This window comes from Dipodomys merriami, unplaced genomic scaffold (assembly GCF_024711535.1).
Source record: "Dipodomys merriami isolate MVZ:Mamm:240054 unplaced genomic scaffold, mDipMer1.0.p SCAF_158, whole genome shotgun sequence".
Taxonomy (NCBI): Eukaryota; Metazoa; Chordata; class Mammalia; order Rodentia; family Heteromyidae; genus Dipodomys; species Dipodomys merriami.
In genome coordinates, this window is record NW_027202915.1 from 1,927,540 (window position 1) to 1,947,615 (window position 20,076).

General features: G+C 66.2%; 1 protein-coding gene across 1 annotated transcript in view; it reads left to right on the forward strand.

The window, feature by feature from the left end:
* Positions 1-15,922, forward strand: part of Itpkb (inositol-trisphosphate 3-kinase B) — a 64,481-nt gene extending 48,559 nt beyond the window's left edge. Inside the window, exons 2-7 of the mRNA XM_070023222.1 lie at positions 7,444-7,543; positions 9,066-9,279; positions 11,033-11,237; positions 11,831-11,932; positions 12,431-12,502; positions 13,450-15,922. Of these exons, the coding sequence (XP_069879323.1) occupies positions 7,444-7,543; positions 9,066-9,279; positions 11,033-11,237; positions 11,831-11,932; positions 12,431-12,502; positions 13,450-13,665 (909 nt within the window). The 3' untranslated portion in view covers positions 13,666-15,922. The remainder of the gene's footprint in view (positions 1-7,443; positions 7,544-9,065; positions 9,280-11,032; positions 11,238-11,830; positions 11,933-12,430; positions 12,503-13,449) is intronic.
* Positions 15,923-20,076: the final 4,154 nt, after the last annotated feature.

Consider the following 20,076-nt stretch of genomic DNA (forward strand, 5'->3'; position numbering starts at 1 on the left):
CCTCCTGCGCACCTCCGTGCCCCCGCGCAGCGCCCCCGCGCAGCGCCCCCGCGCAGTGCGGCCGAGGGCTCTGCCCCGCGCTCAGCCTGGAGGAGGCTGCCCAGCCTTCCTTGGGTCATCGCTCTCATTCCTTTCTCTTTGGCCGGCATGGGGGGGGGGGAGGGCCGGCCTTGGTCAGCTCTGAGGTGGCGTCATGGGGGTGGGGGCGTCTATGGCAGTCAGTGCCCCACACTCACAGTGCCCCACACGCCCCTGGCACGTCGAGGGCTGAGTTTCAGCTTCCTTCCTGACCGTGGTCGGGCAGGACTGACGGTCCCATTCCCGGTAAGCAGGCCGCACGAGGTGAGGATGGTTGGGTTTATGAACCGCTGGCTTCTGTGTCAGCTGTCCGAGGCCTCTGGGTGGCCCCTGCCCCTGCCCCTGCCCCTGCCCAGCTGCTGCTTTAGCCCCAGGAGGCTGGTCGTGTGAGCCGCGTTCGTCTCTCATGCTCAGGGCCACCTTTCCCCACTCTCCTGTGAGGGGCAGGGCGGGGGAGCGATACACAGACCGGGACCGCCGACCCCGAAGCCAGCCAACAGCTAGAGCCGTGCGTCAGGGCTCGTCATTTGAGATGCTGCCCACTAATGTAGAAAAGAGAATTACACTGAACAAGTAAGTGCCTTCCATTGGCTGCTGTCACTGACCAGCTTGCCTTCCCGTCCAGCCGCCCTGGGGCCTGGGCGCTGTCCCTCAGCTCTTCAGCTCAAGGCTAGCGCTCTACCACTTGAGGCACAGCGCCACTTCCGGCTTTTTTCTTTTTGCTTATGTGGTGCTGAGGAATCGAACGCAGGGCCTCAGACATGCAAGGCAAGCGCTCTACCACTGAGCCATCTTCCCAGCCCCTTGGTTTTCCCTTTTTATTCAGAAAAGACGTGCCCTAATAATAGCATCGAGAGTTAGGGGATAAATCAGCCCAGCTGCTCTGTTCCCTAGAAATGAAGTGATATTCCCCAGAGACCTCGAGGGGCTGGGCCTCCGGCTGTGGGATGGAGGAGGCTTGAGACGTCAACTTCCTGGTAGTGGGGTGGAATCCTGGGGCATCTACTTGGTCCAGTGCGCTCTCAGGACTCCTCCACATCCCCAGCTCAGAGTCTGCGCTCTGACCTTCAGCATCACCGGCACAGTACCCAGAGAGGGCGGGTGGACTCTGTGCAGTACCCGGAGGAGGGTGGGTGGACCTTGCACAGTACCTGGAGGAGGGAGGGTGGACCTTGCACAGTACCTGGAGGAGGGAGGGTGGACCTTGCACAGTACCTGGAGGAGGGAGGGTGGACTCTGCGCAGTACCTGGAGGAGGGAGGGTGGACCTTGTGCACAGTACCTGGAGGAGGGAGGGTGGACCTTGTGCACAGTACCTGGAGGAGGGAGGGTAGACTTTGCACAGTACCTGGAGGAGGGAGGGTGGACCTTGCACAGTACCTGGAGGAGGGTGGGTGGACTCTGCGCAGTACCTGGAGGGCGGGGGGGTGGACTCTGCGCAGTACCTGGAGGGCAGGGGGGTGGACTCTGCGTAGTACTTGGAGGAGGGCGGTGGACCTTGCCTGGCCCCCTCTCTTTGTGGACTGTCCCCAGCGGTGCCAGGTCAGGCCCTGTGCAGAGTGTCCATTCCTGTCTCCTTGGTCCGGCATCCCTAAGCCTGCCCTCAGCCTCCACCATCCAGAAGTGGTTTCAGATGACACGGTCTGGACCCCCACCCAGTAGGAAGGGGGCAAAATGGTCTCAGAACCTAGAGCCTTGGGTAACTCCTGACACAGGAAGGTAGCCTAACCAGCAGGGCTGAGCCAGCGGTGTGGATGTTGATTTGGTTTTCTTGTAGGTCTGAGAGGCCACAGGGCCTTTGCCAATCCCTAGCAGGAGAGCCGGCCTCAGTGCTGTGTGGCCTGCACAGTATCTCAATGTAAAACGATGCTGAGTCTCTAGAGAAACTTGGACCACTTTCTAATGTATTCTGTTTTTTGCTGTAAAGATTATAGATTGTGTGTGTGCACACACACATGCGCAGATGTGTATATTTTAATACTGGGGTTTGAACTCAGGATGTACCTTACCTTCACTTGGCTTGCTAGCCTGGCTGGTGCTCTACCGTTTGAGCCACGCCTCCAACACTATTTAACACTGGTTATTTTCAGAGACTTTTCTTCCTGGGCTGGCTTCTAATTGGGAACCTCAGAGCCCAGCCTCCTAAATAGCTAGGGTTCAAGGTATGAGCCATAGGCGTCTGGCTTTTATTTTACTCGTGCTCGTTCCTGTACTGATTTGTGAACTTGAAACAGGTACATAGGCGTTTTTTAATTATTAAACTGGGATTTATTAGCAACATCCTCATAATAAATAAGATGCTTTAACTTTTAAAAAGACGCTAAGTCATTGCTACCCAACACAGAAAGCCAAAATAACTGGGCCCCCTGCACCCCTGGCGGGCGGTCCCAGAGCAGCCGTACCCTGTGCCCACTGCTCCCCTGCCTGCCTCGCGGGGGAGGGCGAGGGGAGCCCCCCAGGCTCCCCCCAGCCTCACACTACAGAGAAGGAGTGCTAAGTAAGCACCCAGCCGCTCCTGGGCTCAGATGGCCGGGCAGGAGTGGGGGGACCTGGCGGCCAGGTCTTGCTCGTGTTGGGGTTCGCTGGTGTGCCTTTGTGGCTACCCGTGTGACCCCCCATTTCCTGTGCCCTGGGCAGCCTCCCTGTGAGCGAACAGATGCATGGCTACTGGGCGGAGAGGAGGCCTGGGGGAGAGGGAGGCGGCTGCCTCGTAGTCAGGGTCTGTGTGCCGCCGCTCACCGCAGAAGCAGCTCGGGGTCTCTGGCTCCCGGTGGGCTGCTCACCCACGCGCCGTGCCACCACGTGCCCAGCGTCATAGCCACGGGCAAATCCCTGTCATCTCTCTGAAATGTAAATGGCACCAATGTGCTGTATCTCGCTTGGAAATCACTTCTAAATACAGCTACCCATGTGCTGCTGCGCGCGTGCAATTCGAGGCCTTCCTGAAGCGCTGCCTTGCTGGCGATTCCCTGGGGGGGACTCCGCGGTGGGCGTGGCGTTGGGCCAGGGCAACCCCTACCGGACCCCGGCCGAGTGCCATGTTCCGGGGCCCCGGGCATGGCTGTGGGCCGCACGGTGCCCTGCGAGGTCCTCTCCCCGTGCCAGGTCCGGCGGCGCCGGCGGCCTGGGTGATTGCGTTGGAACCTGAGGGCTTTTCCTCCTGGGCCTGTCTTGGGACACGTCGGGGGCTGGCCCCGCGCAGGGCTCCTCGGGCAGGGCCGGGCTGTGCAGGCTGGGCACAGAGGCGGCATTGCGAAGCCCCCTTCGCTCCTGGGGTGGGGGGGAGTCCTCTCACCTGCCTGGCCTGTAAACGTGGTCCTGCAGCAGGCTGGCTAAGCTGTCTGTGTGGCCGCAGCGGCTCCCGTGTCCTCTGTCCTTGTCCCCGGGGCAGTGGGTGGAGCGGAGGGGAGGCTGGCCCTCCACAGCCCTGCCACAGCCTTCGAGGCTCAGGGCCTCGGGAGCAGAGCTGCGCCGCGCCCGCCTGCCCGCCAGGCCCCTGCCCGCCCGCCCGCCCAGCCCCTGCGTGCCCAGCGTTTCCTGTGCCCTGGCTGGTCCGGCTCCCGCTCTGCCTCTGCCTCTCCCCTCCATTACTTTTAGTTCCCGAGAGGAGGATGGACTCCAGGAGGGAGAAGAGCCAGAGACCAGAGAGGGCAGCCGCTGGGCCCCGAGGGGTCTGGAGGCTGAGGGAGAGGCCGGGAGCCCGGTGCACTGTGTGGTGGAGGGAGCGTCCCGCCTGTCGGGGAGGGAGAGGGGTCAGGACGAGGCCCTCTCCTGAGCCATGTCCCAGCTGCCTTGCTCAGAGACCCGTCACACCGGAAAAAGGCAGCCGAGCAGAGGACAGCTGGGTGGCCCCGCCATGTGTGGTCGAAGGAGGGCGTTGGTCTGCGGGCCACACACAGCCCACCAGGGCCAGCTCCTGCCCACGGGCGGGCCGCCTCCAGCCTGGCCAGTCCCACACGCCGCGCACCCGAGCCCACGCTCTCCAGCTGGTCCCGGAGGAGGCCCAGGCTAAGATGCTCCTCAGATGTCCCAAGGTTGTAAACTCGGCAGCGTGAAGGAGAGGCTGCGGGTGGAAAGGTGCATCTTCGCTGACTCTGGCCCGTGTTGGATGACCTCCGACCTCTGAGCCACGCGCACGGCTCCCGGCGGGGCTGTGGGGACAGGCAGGGAACCGACCCTGCCCCGTCTGTGGTGAGCACCAAAGCTCTGAGCCCCCGCCGTGGGGGGTGGGGAGAACCTCCCTGGAGGTAGGAGGAGATGCGGGACTCATCTCCATGGTTACAGGGGTGGGGCTCATCTCCATGGTTACAGGGGTGGGGCTCATCTCCATGGTTACAGGGGTGGGGCTCATCTCCATGGTTACAGGGGTGGGGCTCATCTCCACATGGTTACAGGGGTGGGGCAGTTGGTCCTCAAGCCCCTTGTCCTTTGAGCCAGAGCTGCTGGCCCTGCCAAGCCCTGGGCATTGTTTTCCCAGTCTCAGTGTCTTCCTTCCTTTGGGGTGGGACGGGGTGGGGGTGTTTCTGAGCCGGATCCAGGGCCTACCTGCTTGGCCTCGGCTCTATGCCCTCCTCTTGGACTGGCCGGGAGAGGCACCAGGCCCCCATGGTGCCCTGCAGTCAGGCCAGGAGAGGAGGAAGGAAAAAAAGCACTGATTCCAAACATGGAAAGCAGGGAGGAGCCCTCTGCTCAGCACACCTCCTCCCAGAGCGCGCCAGCCCGGTGCCGGCTGGGGGCGGTGCTTGTCCCGGCCTCCGCATCTGAAAGGTCGCCAGTGGACAGAGCCCGCGCTGTTCCCTGGCTGGAGGAGCGGCAGGGGCCCTGTTGGCTGGCACAGGTCCTCAGGACGGAAGGCACCCTCCTGGGGGCTGCGTGTGCACGGGCCACTGTGGTCAGGGTGGAGGTGACACTTCCCACCAGACCCCAGCATTGTGCCCGGTGACCCTAGGTCAGTGCAGACGGCCGCACAGCGCAGATGTCGGGCTCGTGGCTGGAAGCCACGGGTACGGGGACCACTTCCCTTCGCGTGTGTTTTAGAGATGTCCCTTCCCCCCTCCAAGTCCTTTAAAAGGTGGAGAATCTTTCTCTCTTCTTTCTTGTGGCTGGTTGTGAGGCCTGGGCGCCGTCCCTGAGCTCTTTTACTCGAGGCGAGCGCTCTCCCGCTTTGAGCCCAGCTTCATGTCCAGTCTTCTGGTGTTTGCTTGGGAGATGAGGGTCTCGGGGACTTTCCTGTGCGGTCTGGCTTTGAGCCGCGATGCTCAGGTCTCTGCCACGCACGTCTCTGGGCACGAGGCTGGGCTGGCTGCAGAGGGGGTGGGGGGCGGGACCCTGTGGGCGGGGTCACCTCCCTGGGCGGAGGGCAGCCGCTGTCAGCCTCCAGAGCTCCAGAGCGTTCTCAGGAAGCCGCCAACAGTTCCAGCGCCCTGGGAGGCCCCCATGGAGCAAGGCCACTCCTGCCAGGGGCTTCCTCTGGCTCCCCGAGCCCACGGTCTGTGGGCGCTGTGCAGCGGGCCGGCCCGCGGCCTGGCAGGGCCTCTGGTGCTCAGTGAGAGCTGGGGTGAAGCCGGTGGGGCTCCCCGACCTCGGCCGCTCCCCACCGCCGGAGGACACCCCCAAAGGCAGCTTCCCGGCGGCCAGGCTGCCCGTCCTGAAGGGGGGCAGGCTGAGTGGGCGGGGCCTGCCGTGGGGCAGCAGCAGCCACCTGCCCCAGCAGGTGCCCGGGAGCCATGCTGACCCGCAGGCGGCGGGCGGCCAGAGGGGCCGGGGCTGAGCCTGGGCCCGGGGCCCGGCCCAGGCGGGAGCCGGCTGGCCCAGGGCGGCCAGAGCCCTTCTGGGGGGCTGGGCTCGTGACGGCTGGCCAGCCGGGCCCCCCTCACCCCAGGCCAGGGGGCGGGAGCATCCCCACGTGAGCAGCCCCGCCCCCCGCCTGCCGCTGTGGAAACACCTCGGGGAGAAGCCCCACGTCGCTGCCAGCCGGCGTGCGGCAATCTGCCGAGCAAAAGCCTGGCCCTTCTCCAGAATATTCCAGAGCCTTCCAGAGGTGGGCGACCCTCTGGCCTTGGCCGAGGGAGTGGGGGGGAGTTCTGGTTGTGAAGGAGCACCTCCAGGTTGGGAGTGTGTGGGGACAGGACTCCCCGTTCCGGGAGTCGGGAGCACTTGGATCCCTTCAACCCATCAGGGGCCCCCAGCTTGGAGCACCCCTTTCTAGTCTCGGACGCCAGAGAAAGATGCTGTTGTGTGGCTTCACATGGTCCCACTGGACGCCAGCCACCGGTCCCGCCACCTCTCCTCCGGGCCTGCTGGGTGTTGGAGCTGGGGAGGGGCTCCTGCCGAGCCCTTCAGTGCCAAGGCTCTGCTGTGCCCGGCCGCCCGCCGCCACGCAGCGTCGCGTGTGCGCAGAGCTGGTGCTGCGGTGCCTGCCCTCCCCAGCCGCCCGGGGCTGGAGCCAGCCTGGCCTGCTCGTGGTCTGCCCTGGCCTCGGACTACACGGCCTGGTGGTAGGATGAGGGGTAGAAGCTGGGGTGTGAGTCAGAGTTGCCAGCTTCTCTCTGGAGAAAATGCCTCTCCTTGGGCAGATTTGAACCTGAGACCTGACGGAGCAGCCAACAGGAGCGGCAGAGATGGAGATCTTGGCTTGAGGCCCTGCGGCCGCCGTGGGCTCCGCAGGGCCTGCTGGGCATTTCCGGGCAGGGTGAGGGGCCCCGTCCTCAGGGGTCCCCAGCAACCAGACCCTGTCCTGTCCTGCAGAGTTCTCCTGGCTTCTTCCCAGGTCTCAGGCTCATTTGTGGCTTTTGCTGCTCAAGAACACACTTTGTTTTTACTTTTGAATTAACATACATTAACAGTATAAGACTGGGCTGGATGCCAGCGTCATCCTAGCTACTCAGGAGGCTGAGACCTGAGGATCACAGTTCAAAGCCAGTCAGGGCAGGAAAGCCCGTGAGACTCTTATTTCCAATGAAACACCTGAAAACGAAGTGGTGCTGTGGCTCAAGTGGTAGAGCGCTCAACTTGAGCTGAAGAGCTGAGGGACAGCGCCCAGGCCCAGAGTTCAACCTCACAACTGACAGAAAAACAACAAATAGTGCATGACTGTTTCACTGTGATAATTCCTATGTCCAGTGTGCTCTGAACAAGTTCTCCCTCCTCAAACCTCCTTCACCCTGCCCGGAGCACCCTGACCTTGGGCAGCCTGTGGGTGAACAGGGCAAGGCCACGTGGCACTGTACCTCTCAGCCGCACGGTGCTCAGAGCACACCCAGGGCCTGGCGGCCACAGGCAGTGAGTTCTCTTGCTTTGAATTCATTCTGCTCAGAAAGCACCAGCTGTCCTCCTAACGTAGCACTCTTGCTTTGCTTGCTTCTAGAGCAAGTCATGGAGGAAAATCAAAAACATGGTGCACTGGTCTCCCTTTGTCATGTCCTTCAAGAAGAAGTACCCATGGATCCAGCTGGCGGGACACGCAGGTAGAGCACCCCCCCCCAAGAGGCACCCAAGGAATGTGGGAGGGCTTGGCCATGGGGGGGTTGGTCACGGGGGAGGGGCTTGCCATGGGGGGGCTTGGCCATGGGGTGGGGGTCCTGGCCTGGATGCTAGGGGAAGAAAAAGTCCCCCACTTCTCTGGGAGGCGTCCTCATCTGAAGGGCAGTGGCCTGGTAGGTGAATGCAGACCCTGCGAACGCCCCGGTACACCCCTGCCTCCCAAAACACACACCCCCTCCAGCCCTCTGCCTGTCTCTTCCTCCTCCCAGTCTTTTCTTTCTGTGGCACTCTTCCAGTTTTACTCCATTCATGAGTGGTGAGGTGGGTAGTGTGTAGCCTGCCCACCGTGGCCACACTGGCAGGGCCGCCTCACTCACGAGCAGCTACTGTGCTGTGTCCCGGGCGGCAGCCGTAGGGGGCGTGGCCTCTGCCCCAGAGGAGCCTGGGGCTGGGAAGCCACCCGTGAGTCCCCCCACATCCCAGAGGAGCCTGGGGCTGGGAAGCCACCCATGAGCCCCCCCACATCCCAGAGGAGCCTGGGGCTGGGAAGCCACCCATGAGTCCCCCCACATCCCACGTCTCTGTGGGGAGGCTGTGGTGGGTGCTGGGTTGGGGGGCGCAGCGTCTTCTCCTGCTGGTGGCACTTGAGTGGCTGCCTGTGCACTTGGCCTGCAGGTTCCATGGCCAGCCCTGGCTCCGTGTTGCTTCTTCTGGGGTGCTGGAACTCGGGGCTTGTGCTTGCTGGGCAGGCCCTTGACGGCTTGAGCTGTGCGGCTGGCCCTCTTCACTTCGGTTGCTTTCCAAATAGGGTCTGACTTGTGCCCACACTGGCGTGGACTGCGGTTCCTCCGTAGGCTTCCTTTACAGTGGGGAGACGAGCGGGCACCGCACCCTGCCCCGCCACACGGCGGCTGGCTGAGACAGGGTCTCGTGACTGCTTACTCAGGCTGTCCTTGAACTACAGTCCTCCGGACCTCCGCTTCCTGCGTAGCTAGGCTCCCCAGGGCTGCCCTCACGTCCCTGGCCGTGTTTGCGACACCCGGACGGGCGTCTGAGGCTCGGGAGTGCCGCGCAGGCCCTGCACCCGACCTCTCAGGCTACCGCCATCCCTTCCCGCCACGGAGTCCCGTCCTCTGCAGCCTCTCCTGAGGAACCTGCGCCTTGGCGCCTGGGGAGCAAGCCTGGGACTAGGCTAGGCTGGGACGAGGCTAGGCTGGGACGAGGCTAGGCTGGGACGAGGCTAGGCTGGGACGAGGCTAGGCTGGGACTAGGCTAGGCTGGGACTAGGTTAGGCCAGACTCTAGTGGTGGCTGAGAGGCGACAATTCCCCCCTGCGGCCTCGGTGAAGAGGGGGGCAGTCGGCGGGTGGGGACAGCAGGATCGGCACTGCCTGGAGGAGGCGGGCCAGCCCCGTGCTGCCCTCCGGGGGCTGCCCAGTGGGTGCTGGGTCCCTGACCACCATGGCTGGGGACTCAGGCCCCCCCTCCCCCCACCCCCCGCCCCCAGGGAGCTTTAAGGCCGCCGCCAACGGTCAGATCCTGAAGAAACACTGTGAGTCGGAGCAGCGCTGCCTGGACCGGCTGATGGTGGACGTGCTGAGACCCTTCGTGCCCGCTTACCATGGGGACGTGGTCAAGGACGGGGAGCGCTACAACCAGATGGAGGACCTGCTGGCCGACTTCGATGCGCCGTGCGTGATGGACTGCAAGATGGGCGTCAGGTGAGCCTGGCGCCTCCTGTGCGGGCGCAGGGGTGCAGCCGGGGCCCGCAGCGCGCCCCCCAGGGGAGCTGGGCGCAGGGGTGCAGCCGGGGCCCGCAGCGCGCCCCCCAGGGGAGCTGGGCGCAGGGGTGCAGCCGGGGCCCGCAGCCACGCCCCCCAGGGGAGCTGGGCGCAGGGGTGCAGCCGGGGCCCGCAGCCACGCCCCCCAGGGGAGCTGGGCGCAGGGGTGCAGCCGGGGCCCGCAGCGCGCCCCCCAGGGGAGCTGGGGCTCTCTGTGGGCGAGGCCAGGGCCCTGCTGCTGAGCACCCCGGCCCTTTGCTAGGCTCCTATTCTGCAAACTCTCCATTTCTCTCTCTCTTCAAGCTGTGGGCCCACTTTTCACAGCAAAACTCTAAGAGAGCTATTTGTATGCTTCAATGTAATTGAACATACATGTGCACACAAACACACACATACACGTCTATGTATAATTGGTTATGTGTTAAATAGAAAAGGAATTGCTGACGGAGGCAGATGGAGTAGCCAGAGGGCAGGAAGCAGGGGTCCCCCATCCGGGGCTGCAGGGAGACGGGGACCGAGGGGGACACAGCTCTAGCCGGTGCTGTACCCTCAGCGCGGCCTGGGTGAGAAGGCCAGGCCGGCCTTGGCATCGTTAACCGGGCCCCTTGGGACCTGGTTTTTGGGTGTTCTTGGGCTGCTGCCCCCAAGGAGCGTTGGGCGCTGGGGTGGCCTCTGCTGCCCCCTGCTGGCTCCCTGTGGCCTTGCTGCCTTCCCACCCAGCCAGGGGCTGTGCCCTGGGGGCCTCTCTCCCAGCTCCCCTCCCCCCACCGTGGGGGATGGGTACGGGGTGGGGGACTCCCCAGACCAGCCCTGGGCCCTTTCTGGAGAAAGGCTGGTGTGAATGGGGCTTGACAGCTTCCTGCTTGAAGAGCCACTGATAGCTCTCTGCGGACGTGCGGCCTCGGCCCACCCCGCAGGAACTGCCTGGGCCCCAAGGTGGAGCCCCTCCCACAGCACACACGGCCCGGCGTCCAGTGCTGCCTGTCAGCATGGCCTGCCCCACGCAGGGCGTGGGGTGTGGGCCTGCCCGCCCTGTGTGGGGCGAGGGCCTGCCCTGCCCGGCACGGCACGCAGACCCCCAGCCAGCCACTGGTACCCGCTGGGTCTGATCTCCTGGAAGGTCAGGTTCACACCCAAGGATTTGGGGTTCTCCTTGCCTTTTTCTTTCAGTACATATGTGAAAACCCGCCATCTGTAAGGTGTAGATTTTGTCCAGCCTGTTCTGGGTCTCAGAGCCGCAGTCTGGAGCGGGTTGGACACGTTTCTGGGGATATGGGGGGCCCAGGGGGCTCTGAGGCACCTCTGCCTGCCCCCCCCCACTGGCCACAGCCGAGACCAGCTGCTCGGGGTGCTCGTTGTGGGTGGAGGGGTTCCCAGGAGTGGGGGCAGGGAGAGTCACCCCTGCGGGTTGGAGGTGAGCGTGGGAGCCCGGCCCTGGCTGCTGGCCGCCTCTCCAGCGCCTCTGGTCCCTGCAGCTCCCAGCTGCCCCCCCATTTGTGCCAGGGAGGAGCATTTCAGGGCGCTGAGCCCCGCCCCAGGCAGGCTCCTCAGCCCCGGGGTCCCTGCCGCTGTCCGGCTCTCAGACGCACTTTGGAGAGGTCCGGAGGCGTCGAAGGCAGGCTCGGGCTCCGGCCACCCGGGGACAGGGAGACGGCGGGAGGACGGACCGGCCTGATGCCCGCGTGCCGCACAGGACATACCTGGAGGAGGAGCTCAGCAAGGCCCGGAAGAAGCCCAGCCTGCGGAAGGACATGTACCAGAAGATGGTGGAGGTGGACCCCGAGGCCCCCACCGAGGAGGAGAAGGCGCAGCGGGCCGTGACCAAGCCCCGCTACATGCAGTGGAGAGAGACCATCAGCTCCACCGCCACCCTGGGCTTCCGGATCGAGGGCATCAAGGTGGGGTTCGGGGAGCGGCGCCAGCCGCCCGCACGCAGCTCCGGGCTGGCCCCGTGAGTGGCCCTGCCCGCGGTCAACCCTGCCCAGGTCCCCGCCTGACCCGGCCTGCGCTGGGCCCAGAGGAGCAGCTCCTTCAGTGGGGTACGCCGAGGGGCGCTCCGCGGCCTGTGGCCCAGGGCTCAGGCTCCCTCCTCTGCCCGTGCGGCTGGCCCCGCCGCCGCACACGTCCCTGGCCGGCACAGGGCCAGAGCCAAGGCCAGGCCCCTCCGCAGGGGCAGGGGCAGCTCCGCAGGCCCTGGGCCTCCGCCCTGCGCACCGGCCTCCGCGTGTGGGTGCAGGGTGGGCGGCGTGGTGTCCCCCTGCAGCCTCTTCTCAGGTGGCATCTAGGCAGGAACTCCGGCGGCCACCGTGCGCCCCACGGCCTGGCCCGGCTCCCGCGGTGCCGGCCGGTCACCGGGGCCCAGAGTCCTGGGGGGGACAGGACAGCACTCAGTGCTGCGGCCACTGCAGGGTGGAGCGTGGGCCCGCCGCTGCCCGCTGCCCGCGCCCGCCCTGGACCCTCTGCTGACGCGGGTGCCTCCCCCACCTGGCAGAAGGAGGACGGCTCTGTGAACCGCGACTTCAAGAAGACCAAAACCAAGGAGCAGGTCACGGAGGCGTTCCGGGAGTTCACACAAGGGGACCACCGCATCCTGGTGAGTGCCCGGGGCCGCTGTCTGCTCTGAGCCCGTGCCGGCCCCGCCCGAGCCGGGCCCCGGGCTGGCCCCGTGCGGGCACCCGCTGGGGTGGGCAGTGCGCTGTGCATGGAGCGCGGTCCCGCTGCCAGGGCTCCAGGAAGTGCTGTCCAGCCCTGCCCAGCTGCTGACCACTGCTGCCCAGCGGGCATCCGGACCCCTGTGGCATGGGCACCCAGCAGCCCCGGCCGGTGACTCGGAGCTGGCGCTGGGGGGACCGTGCTCCCCGGAGCGGTGCCACAGCGCTCGGGCCCCGCGGCCAGGCCGCAGGTCTGCTGGCCTCTAGTGAGACCCCGCCGCTGTGCCTGGCTATCTCCCTGGGAGGAGCCATTCCCAGCCTCTCCGGACGGCCACGGCCTTGTTGGCAGATGAGGCTGGAGCTGGTGGCATGGCGCGAGGTCACGCCCACTTCCGCGCCGCCGTGCGGAGCTGCCTAAGCAGAGCCCCCCTCCGTTCCAGGTCGCCTACCGGGACCGGCTGAAGGCCATTCGAGCAACCCTGGAAATCTCCCCCTTCTTCAAGTGCCACGAGGTAAGCACGCTGCCTTCTCCTGCAGATCCCGGGGACAGCCATGAGCGCACACAGGCCACAGGGCCCTGTCCCTCAGCCCGGGGCTCCCGGGCCTCACGGCCATCGCCCTGTCCTGCCCTTGTCTCCAGCGACTGCACGGGGACCAGGCTGGGAGGCCTGTGGCGCTGTGTGCGGGCCGTGCTGTGTGCGGGCCGTGCTGTGTGCGGGTGGTGCTGTGTGCGGGCCGTGCTTTGTGTGGGTGGTGCTGTGTGCGGGTGGTGCTGTGTGCGGGCCGTGCTTTGTGCGGGTGGTGCTGTGTGCGGGCCGTGCTTTGTGTGGGTGGTGCTGTGTGCGGGTGGTGCTGTGTGTGGGTGGTGCTGTGTGCGGGTGGTGCTGTGTGTGGGTGGTGCTGTGTGCGGGTGGTGCTGTGTGCGGGCGGTGCTGTGTGCGGGCCGTGCTGTGTGCGGGTGGTGCTGTGTGTGGGTGGTGCTGTGTGTGGGTGGTGCTGTGTGTGGGTGGTGCTGTGTGTGGGTGGTGCTGTGTGCGGGCGGTGCTGTGTGCGGGCGGTGCTGTGTGCGGGCGGTGCTGTGTGCGGGCCGTGCTGTGTGCGGGTGGTGCTGTGTGTGGGTGGTGCTGTGTGTGGGTGGTGCTGTGTGCGGGTGGTGCTGTGTGCGGGTGGTGCTGTGTGCGGGTGGTGCTGTGTGCGGGTGGTGCTGTGTGCGGGCCGTGCTGTGTGCGGGCGGCGCTGTGTGCGGGCGGTGCTGTGTGCGGGCGGCGCAGCACAGGGGAGGCCTGGCCTCTTGTTAGCCCTGCAGTCACCCAGCGCTGCGTGGAGCCGGGCATGGAGGGGTGGGGGGTGAGGTCCCAAGGCTCCGTGTGACCTGGAAATAGAAAGGCGCAGGCTGGAGGGGCGGGGTGTGCCACCCCCAGAACCGGGCACCCCACGGCTCACGGCCGCCCGCCTGCAGGTCATCGGCAGCTCCCTGCTCTTCATCCACGACAAGAAGGGGCAGGCGAAGGTGTGGATGATCGACTTCGGGAAGACCACGCCGCTGCCCGAGGGCCAGACCCTGCGGCACGACGTGCCCTGGCAGGAGGGGAACCGGGAGGACGGCTACCTCTCGGGACTGAACAACCTCATCGACATCCTGTCGGAAATGTGCCGGGCCGGCCCGCCGTCCTGAGGCCGCCCCCCTGCCCTCCACCTCCTCTACGCACCCCGCCCAGGCCCGCACCCACCCGAACTGCACTACCAGACACTTTGTTGAAGAGGAGAGAGATTTTCTTGTTCTTTCTCTAATGTGGAGCTTAGAGGTGATGTTTCCTCTTCCTCTCTTTGTAAATAGAACCACCTTCTAGAAGAGATGCTAAAGCCCAGGGTCAGCATCATCCTGGACAAGTCCACTGAGCTCAGAGCTGGGGGGGAGGGGGGGGGAGGGGGGAGGCTGAGGAGGCCGCGGGGCAGCCCGGGCCCTGCAGGCCACTGGTGGAGGCTGCTGCCCACTAGTGGCCAGTTGCCTCCCAACCGGGAAGAATCTCTGTTGGCCAGCAGCATCCTGAGGCATCCTGGGCTTCTTCCAGAAATTCGGAGTTGTCCTGCCGGACAGCTAAGCCAGGACCCCAGCCCTGCCAGCCTCACCGGCCCCGGCCACCTGGTATTAAGCCTCCACCTTCAGGCCGACTCAGATTCCAGGCACTTGTGCAGGCCAGCCTGGCTGGGTGCTGCGGCCCCGGCCCTGGGGGCAGGACCCCAGCCTGTCTGGAGCGTCTGCCCAGACACCATGGGGCGCTGGCCGAGCCGGGCTGAGGGGTGCTTCCCACCGGCCTCACTCACGCCTCCCATTCTCGTGATGAGGCCTGTGGCCTGCTCAGGACGCGGCTCCAGGACCCGTGGCTCTCGACCCCACCCCAGTTGGGCAGGATGCCGGTCCCCCATCGCCCGGCACCCCGCTGCTAAGTGGCCAGGCTGTGCGCCAGGGCCTTGGCGGGGGCCGGGTCTCTAGCTGTTGTGGGGCTGGGGCCGGTCCAGGCCAGCTCTAGCCGGAAGGAATCAGAATTCTGTCTTCTGGCACCATTTCTGAGTCTCCCCAGAATATACCCGAGAGCTTAGATCCCAAGTTCCCCCGCGTCTTGGGTGGGGCTCGGGGGTGGCTGGCGTCCCCAGCCTCCCTCTCTGGAGTCTGTGGGCCGTCCCCTCGGCTGGTCAGCTGTAAAGCAGGCCTTGCTGAGCGGGCGGCGGAGGCTCCACGGGCTCCATCACCGGGCGCTGTGCCCAGGACTGCGCCTCCCGCCCGGCCGCGCTCCCTGACTGCCACCTGGTCAGGAGAGGGGCGCCTGCCGGGCTCCCCGCCCTCGGGTGCTGCTCAGAGGCTGTGGTTTGGGGAGTGAGCACCAGGCCTGACTGCTTCGGGAAGCTGTGCGGGCTGCGGCCGGCGGGGTGGGTCTGCGGGTGATGGGAGCTTCCCGCTTCCCGCCTGAGGCTGAGGGGGGCAGGGCGGGGTGAAGGACACAGCGGAGCTCTCCCGGTCTGGTTCTGACCGTGCTGAGCATCTGCCTGGGTGGACTTGTAAAGGTCAGGCCCCGGCCCGGCCCGCTGGGCGCGAGGTCGTGTAACAGGCGGGATCGGGAAGCAGCGGTGCGTGGCGTGGAGCCTGGGCCGGCTCGGGGGGTTCGGCTGCGTTCACGCCGCACCCCGCCTCACAGGAGAGGCTGTGAACTCCCCGGTGACGGTTCAGTAAGTGCGGGCAGGCCTCGGTTTACCTGGGAAAACCCACTTCCAAAGCCAACTAATTACATGAACAAAACTGCGGGAGCATCGTAACGCAAGCACGGCGGCCAGGCAGCAGCCGTTGGCAGCTGACCCTTACCCTGGCTCCAGCCTGGGGTTCCGTCCCGTGTGAACGCGCGGTTCCTTCCTGCCGGCCTCCTTCGGGCTTTGTGTTTAGGGCGCTGTCTCCGCCCCGCCTGCCGCCGCCTTCTCCCGTGTCTGCGGACGGATGGCCTTGGGTGGCCGAGCCCGGGCGCCCAGCTGCGGCTGCCCACCTGGGTCCCGCCCGCCTGTCCGGCTGCGCCCCGACTTGCCCTTAGTGTCCTCAAGACTCTTTAAGTTATATTTATTTTGTTGGTTTTTAAGTTGCACAGAACACTAAGACCGAAAGGCTGGACTGTTCTCGCGAGCTTTGCCTTGCGAATGCCCGGCCCAGGGCGGAGCCCGGCCCGGCTGGGCCCCTGGGCGCCCTCCCGCCACCGCTGCCCAGGACCCCGCCCCGCCCCGAGTGCTCACCCATCAGTGCCTTTTCTGGGGGAGGAGACACCCCAGGCTCTGCACCCCTCTCCTCCGCTCAGGACCTGGGGTCGTGGAACCGCTGCACCCCTACCCCGTGTGTCTGTCAGACCACTGCTAGGGCCTCCGCCCTCCCCAATAAAGGCTTGGAGACCAGTGCTGGCCGCGTGGTGCTTGGGAGCCCTGGGGGGGGGGCCGAGTTCTCCAACGGTGGCCGTGAGGACCACGGGACTTGCACTGTGATAGCCTGGCCTGGGGAGGAGCTGACTGGGACCGGAGCCACGCGATTCGATGCTGCTGCTGCTGCTGCCATCTTTATCTGGGAACTGTGTGGCGCTGAAAACGCCTCCCGTCCAGGCCCTGGCCTTGAGCACCAAGTACGGGCTCAGCACGTACCAGCCCAGCGACGGCCGCTGGGGAGAAGCCCCACCCCCCAGCGAGGGTGCCCCGCCCCCGCGCCTCAGCATGCCTCCCCCTGCTCAGGCTTGCTGAGCTCCATTTACTTACTGGGGCTGAGGGTGAATCCATTACTTCAGCCTGAGGTGAAATACAGATGCCGAACACCTCAGGGCCTTTGCACCTTCTGCCCTTTGTCAGGTGCGGAACCAAGTTTGCACACAGCAACCATGCGCATTGCACACTTGTGTCGGCCTAACAGTGCTTCTGCACGCTCGGCAGCCAGCTCTGTGTGTTCCCACCAGCGAGGGCGGGGCCGGGCCAACTCAGCCCCAGCCAGGGGGAGCCGCCCACTGCCCAGGCCCCCCCCACTCCGGGAGGGCTCAGCGGCGTGGAGCGCTGGCGTCTGCACACCTCCCAGGAGAGTTTGGCGGGTGAGCTGCTCCCAGGGAGCCCGGGGCTGCCACACGCGCAGATCAGAAACCCCACGAGCTCCGGGGCCCAGGCAGGACGGCACAGCACCAGGTCCGGAGCCGTGTGGACGCAGGCAGAGACCCCTGCACCCCGCGGCTGGTCAGCTGGTGGCCGCTCCAGCCTGGAGCCCGCCAGCCTCCCACCCAACAGCGCTCCGGACGCAGGGCCGCAGGGCAGAGCGGGCCCGACCAGCTGTGCCCCGCAGCCACGCGCGGTCACCGCCACACTCCGCGCCCACCCGCTCCAGCGGCCCAGGCTGCCACCCCGCAGGCTCCACCCGGTCCTGGGGCCAGGGTCCTCCCGGGGCGTGCCGCCTGAGTCTCCCGGCAGAGGGCACTGCGGACTCTGTGCTGGAGAGGACCTAGCCGCCAGACACGGCCCACCCTCCCTGCAGCCCACCCCCTCCCCTCGGCCCACCCTCCCTGCAGCCCATCCCCTCCCCGCGGCCCACCCTCCCTGCAGCCCACCCTGCCCGCAGCCCTCCCTCCCCGCGGCCCACCCTCCCCGCGGCCCACCCTCCCTGCGGCCCTCCCTCCCTGCGGCCCACCCCCTCCCTGCGGCCCACCCTCCCTGCAGCCCACCCCCTCCCTGTGACCCGCCCCCTCCCTGCAGCCCCCCACCCCCTCCCTGCAGCCCACCCTCCCTGCGGCCCACCCTCCCTCCAGCCCCCCCCCCCGTTCTGCACACAGCGCCTGGGCATGGCTGCCCGGTGGATGGGGACACAGATTCCACGCCGCCCATCCCAGCAGCACCGTGGGCCCATCTTCCTCCCCACTTTCCAAACTGCCACCAGGCAGCCGTTTTTTAGGAGAGAAAAAATGAAATGATGTTGATTTCCACCATTCCCAACATGGCAACACACATGTGGGTTGTTTTAAACATCGTTTCTGCAAAGTATAGGTACGCAGTGGCAAGCTGGGCCCTGCGCTGCCGACGCGGCTCTGCTCCGTGATCGTGGGGAGCCGGGCCCTGCGCTGCCTCCGTGATCGTGGGGAGCGGGGCCCTGCGCTGCCTCCGTGATCATGGGGAGCGGGGCCCTGCGCTGCCTCCGTGATCGTGGGGAGCCGGGCCCTGCGCTGCCTCCGTGAAGGGGAGCCGGGCCCTGCGCTGCCTCCGTGATCGTGGGGAGCCGGGCCCTGCACTGCCTCCGTGATCGTGGGGAGCCGGGCCCTGCGCTGCCTCCATGATCGTGGGGAGCCGGGCCCTGCGCTGCCGACGCGGCTCTGCTCCGTGCGCACGGCGAGCCCCAGGTTTCAGCCATGCTGAGGCTCGCTCACCCAGCCTCGCGGGAAGCTGGGCACATCACAAACCCCTCAGACTGACGAGAGGCCCAGAGCCCCGGCCTGGACCCCGGCATCTCCTGGGGAAGACGACTTCCCTGGCTCTGCCGCCCTCTCTCCACCTCCCTGGCCTGCGGGCAGGCAGTGAGGCCACCGAGAGCCCCAGCCACGGGGGGCGCGGTGACAAATACACACAGCCACCACCCACATCCGCCTGTGCCACCGTAACACCCTACAGACCAGGAAACCAGTGCTCAGGGAGGGCGGGTGGCTAACCACAGGTCACACAGCTAGGAAATGCCAGAGCCAGGATTTGGCCCAGACGGCAGGCCTGGCGGGAAGTGTGGTGCGGTAGGAGAAGCACCAAGGCGGAGACCACAGGGGCTCACGTGGGCACAGGAGGCTGGACACCCTGGAACAGGGCCACGGGACCCCTTACCCCCGTGGCGGGTTCTGAGGCCGGTGGGAGCTGCCGGCAGGGGTGGGGTCTGGAGGTGGATGGACAGGACCTGGAAACACGGGCCGATGCCCTGCGGCGTCCCCGGCTGGAGCAGCGGCTCGGGGGTGGCGGGCGGGCAGGGCCGGGTCCCGGCCTGCGGAGCCGGGGTGAGGTGCGCGGGGCTTTCCCGTGAATGGCTGTTGTCCTGGGAGGCTCTGAGGCTGAGGGTCCATGAGTGACCGGCGATGGCCGGGGACGGGCCGGGGCCGCGCGGGGGAGGGGGGAGGGGCGGGGCCTCCGCCCGCAGCTGGGAGTGACGGGCGGCTGGACGGGAGGTGGGTGACGCCCCTCTGTCCAGGGGAGCTGGTGGGTGAGGCGGAGGGGGGGACACTCCGGGGTACCCGGGGGTCATCCGGCAGACTGCCCGGGCCGCGGGGCTCAGGCCTGGAGTCCCGGAGCCGCGGGGTGCGTCTGTCTCTGCGTGGATTGGCCGTGAACCAGGGCGGGATGGGCACCAGACTCCCGCTGAGCGCAGCAGGGCTCAGAAGCCCCGGGCTTGGGGAACAGCGGGTTCTTAGCAGCTGCGGTTTCGGGACCGGCTCCTGAAGGCATGGGGCTCGCTGCCACCACCAACCTGAGACACCATCCAGGGCGCCCCACTGCGGGGGCCACCACCGGGAGGCTCTCCGCACCAGGAAGGGACCAAGCTCCCACAATCCTCCTCAAGGACACGCCTCCAGGACCCAGCGACCCCCCAGACCCCCCCAGCCTGGGCCCCGAGCCCCGTGCAGGAGGCTGAGGGACAGGCAGCGCCAAGCCCAGGCACGGGTTTCCTTCCTCGGAGCTCCGTGTGCTCAGCCGTGCCCGGCCTGCAGGCCTGGCTTTCCTCGCCAGCACTGCCGTGAGTGCTCTATTTTGGTGACTGCTTCTGTGGCTAGGTCGTCTGCACCGCTGCCCGGCTGTGCCCTGCGCCCCTCCCTCAGTGCGCACGGCTACGCGGGGCGCGTCCCCAGGCCCCAGCCGAAGCCCCACTGGCTGCAGACACAGACACAGACACAGACTCAGACACAGACGCCTACAGACACAGACGCAGACACAGACGCCGACAGACACAGACGCAGACGCAGACGCCGACAGACACAGACACAGACGCAGACAGACACAGACACAGACAGACACAGACACAGACAGACACAGACGCCGACAGACACAGACACAGACACCGACAGACACAGACGCAGACAGACACAGACGCAGACACACACAGACAGACACAGACGCCGACAGACACAGACGCAGACGCAGACGGCTGAGGGTTGGCTGAGGGGCTGGGCGTGCAGCTCCGCCGCACAGCATGAACGTAGCCTGCAGGAGGTCCTGAGTTCCAGCCCCGGCTCTACCAAAACACACGTGTGTACACGCCACTGTGTGAAGGCAAAACCCACGCACTCAGCAAGCAGACACAACCCGGGGCCCCGGGACCTGACAGCTGGAGTGGAAACGCGGCGGCTGCCCCGGCTCGGCCAGCCCGGGGCTTGTTCTCTATGGAGCTCACAAATCCTTAGCAAAACCTGTTTATAAAGGAAAAGGGGGGGGGGCTGGGAAGGTGTCTCAGTGGCAGAGCGCTTACCTTGCATGCATGAGGCCCTGGGTTCAATTCCTCAGCACCACATAAGCAAAAAGAAAAAAGCCAGAAGTGGTGCTGTTGCTCAAGTGGTAGAGC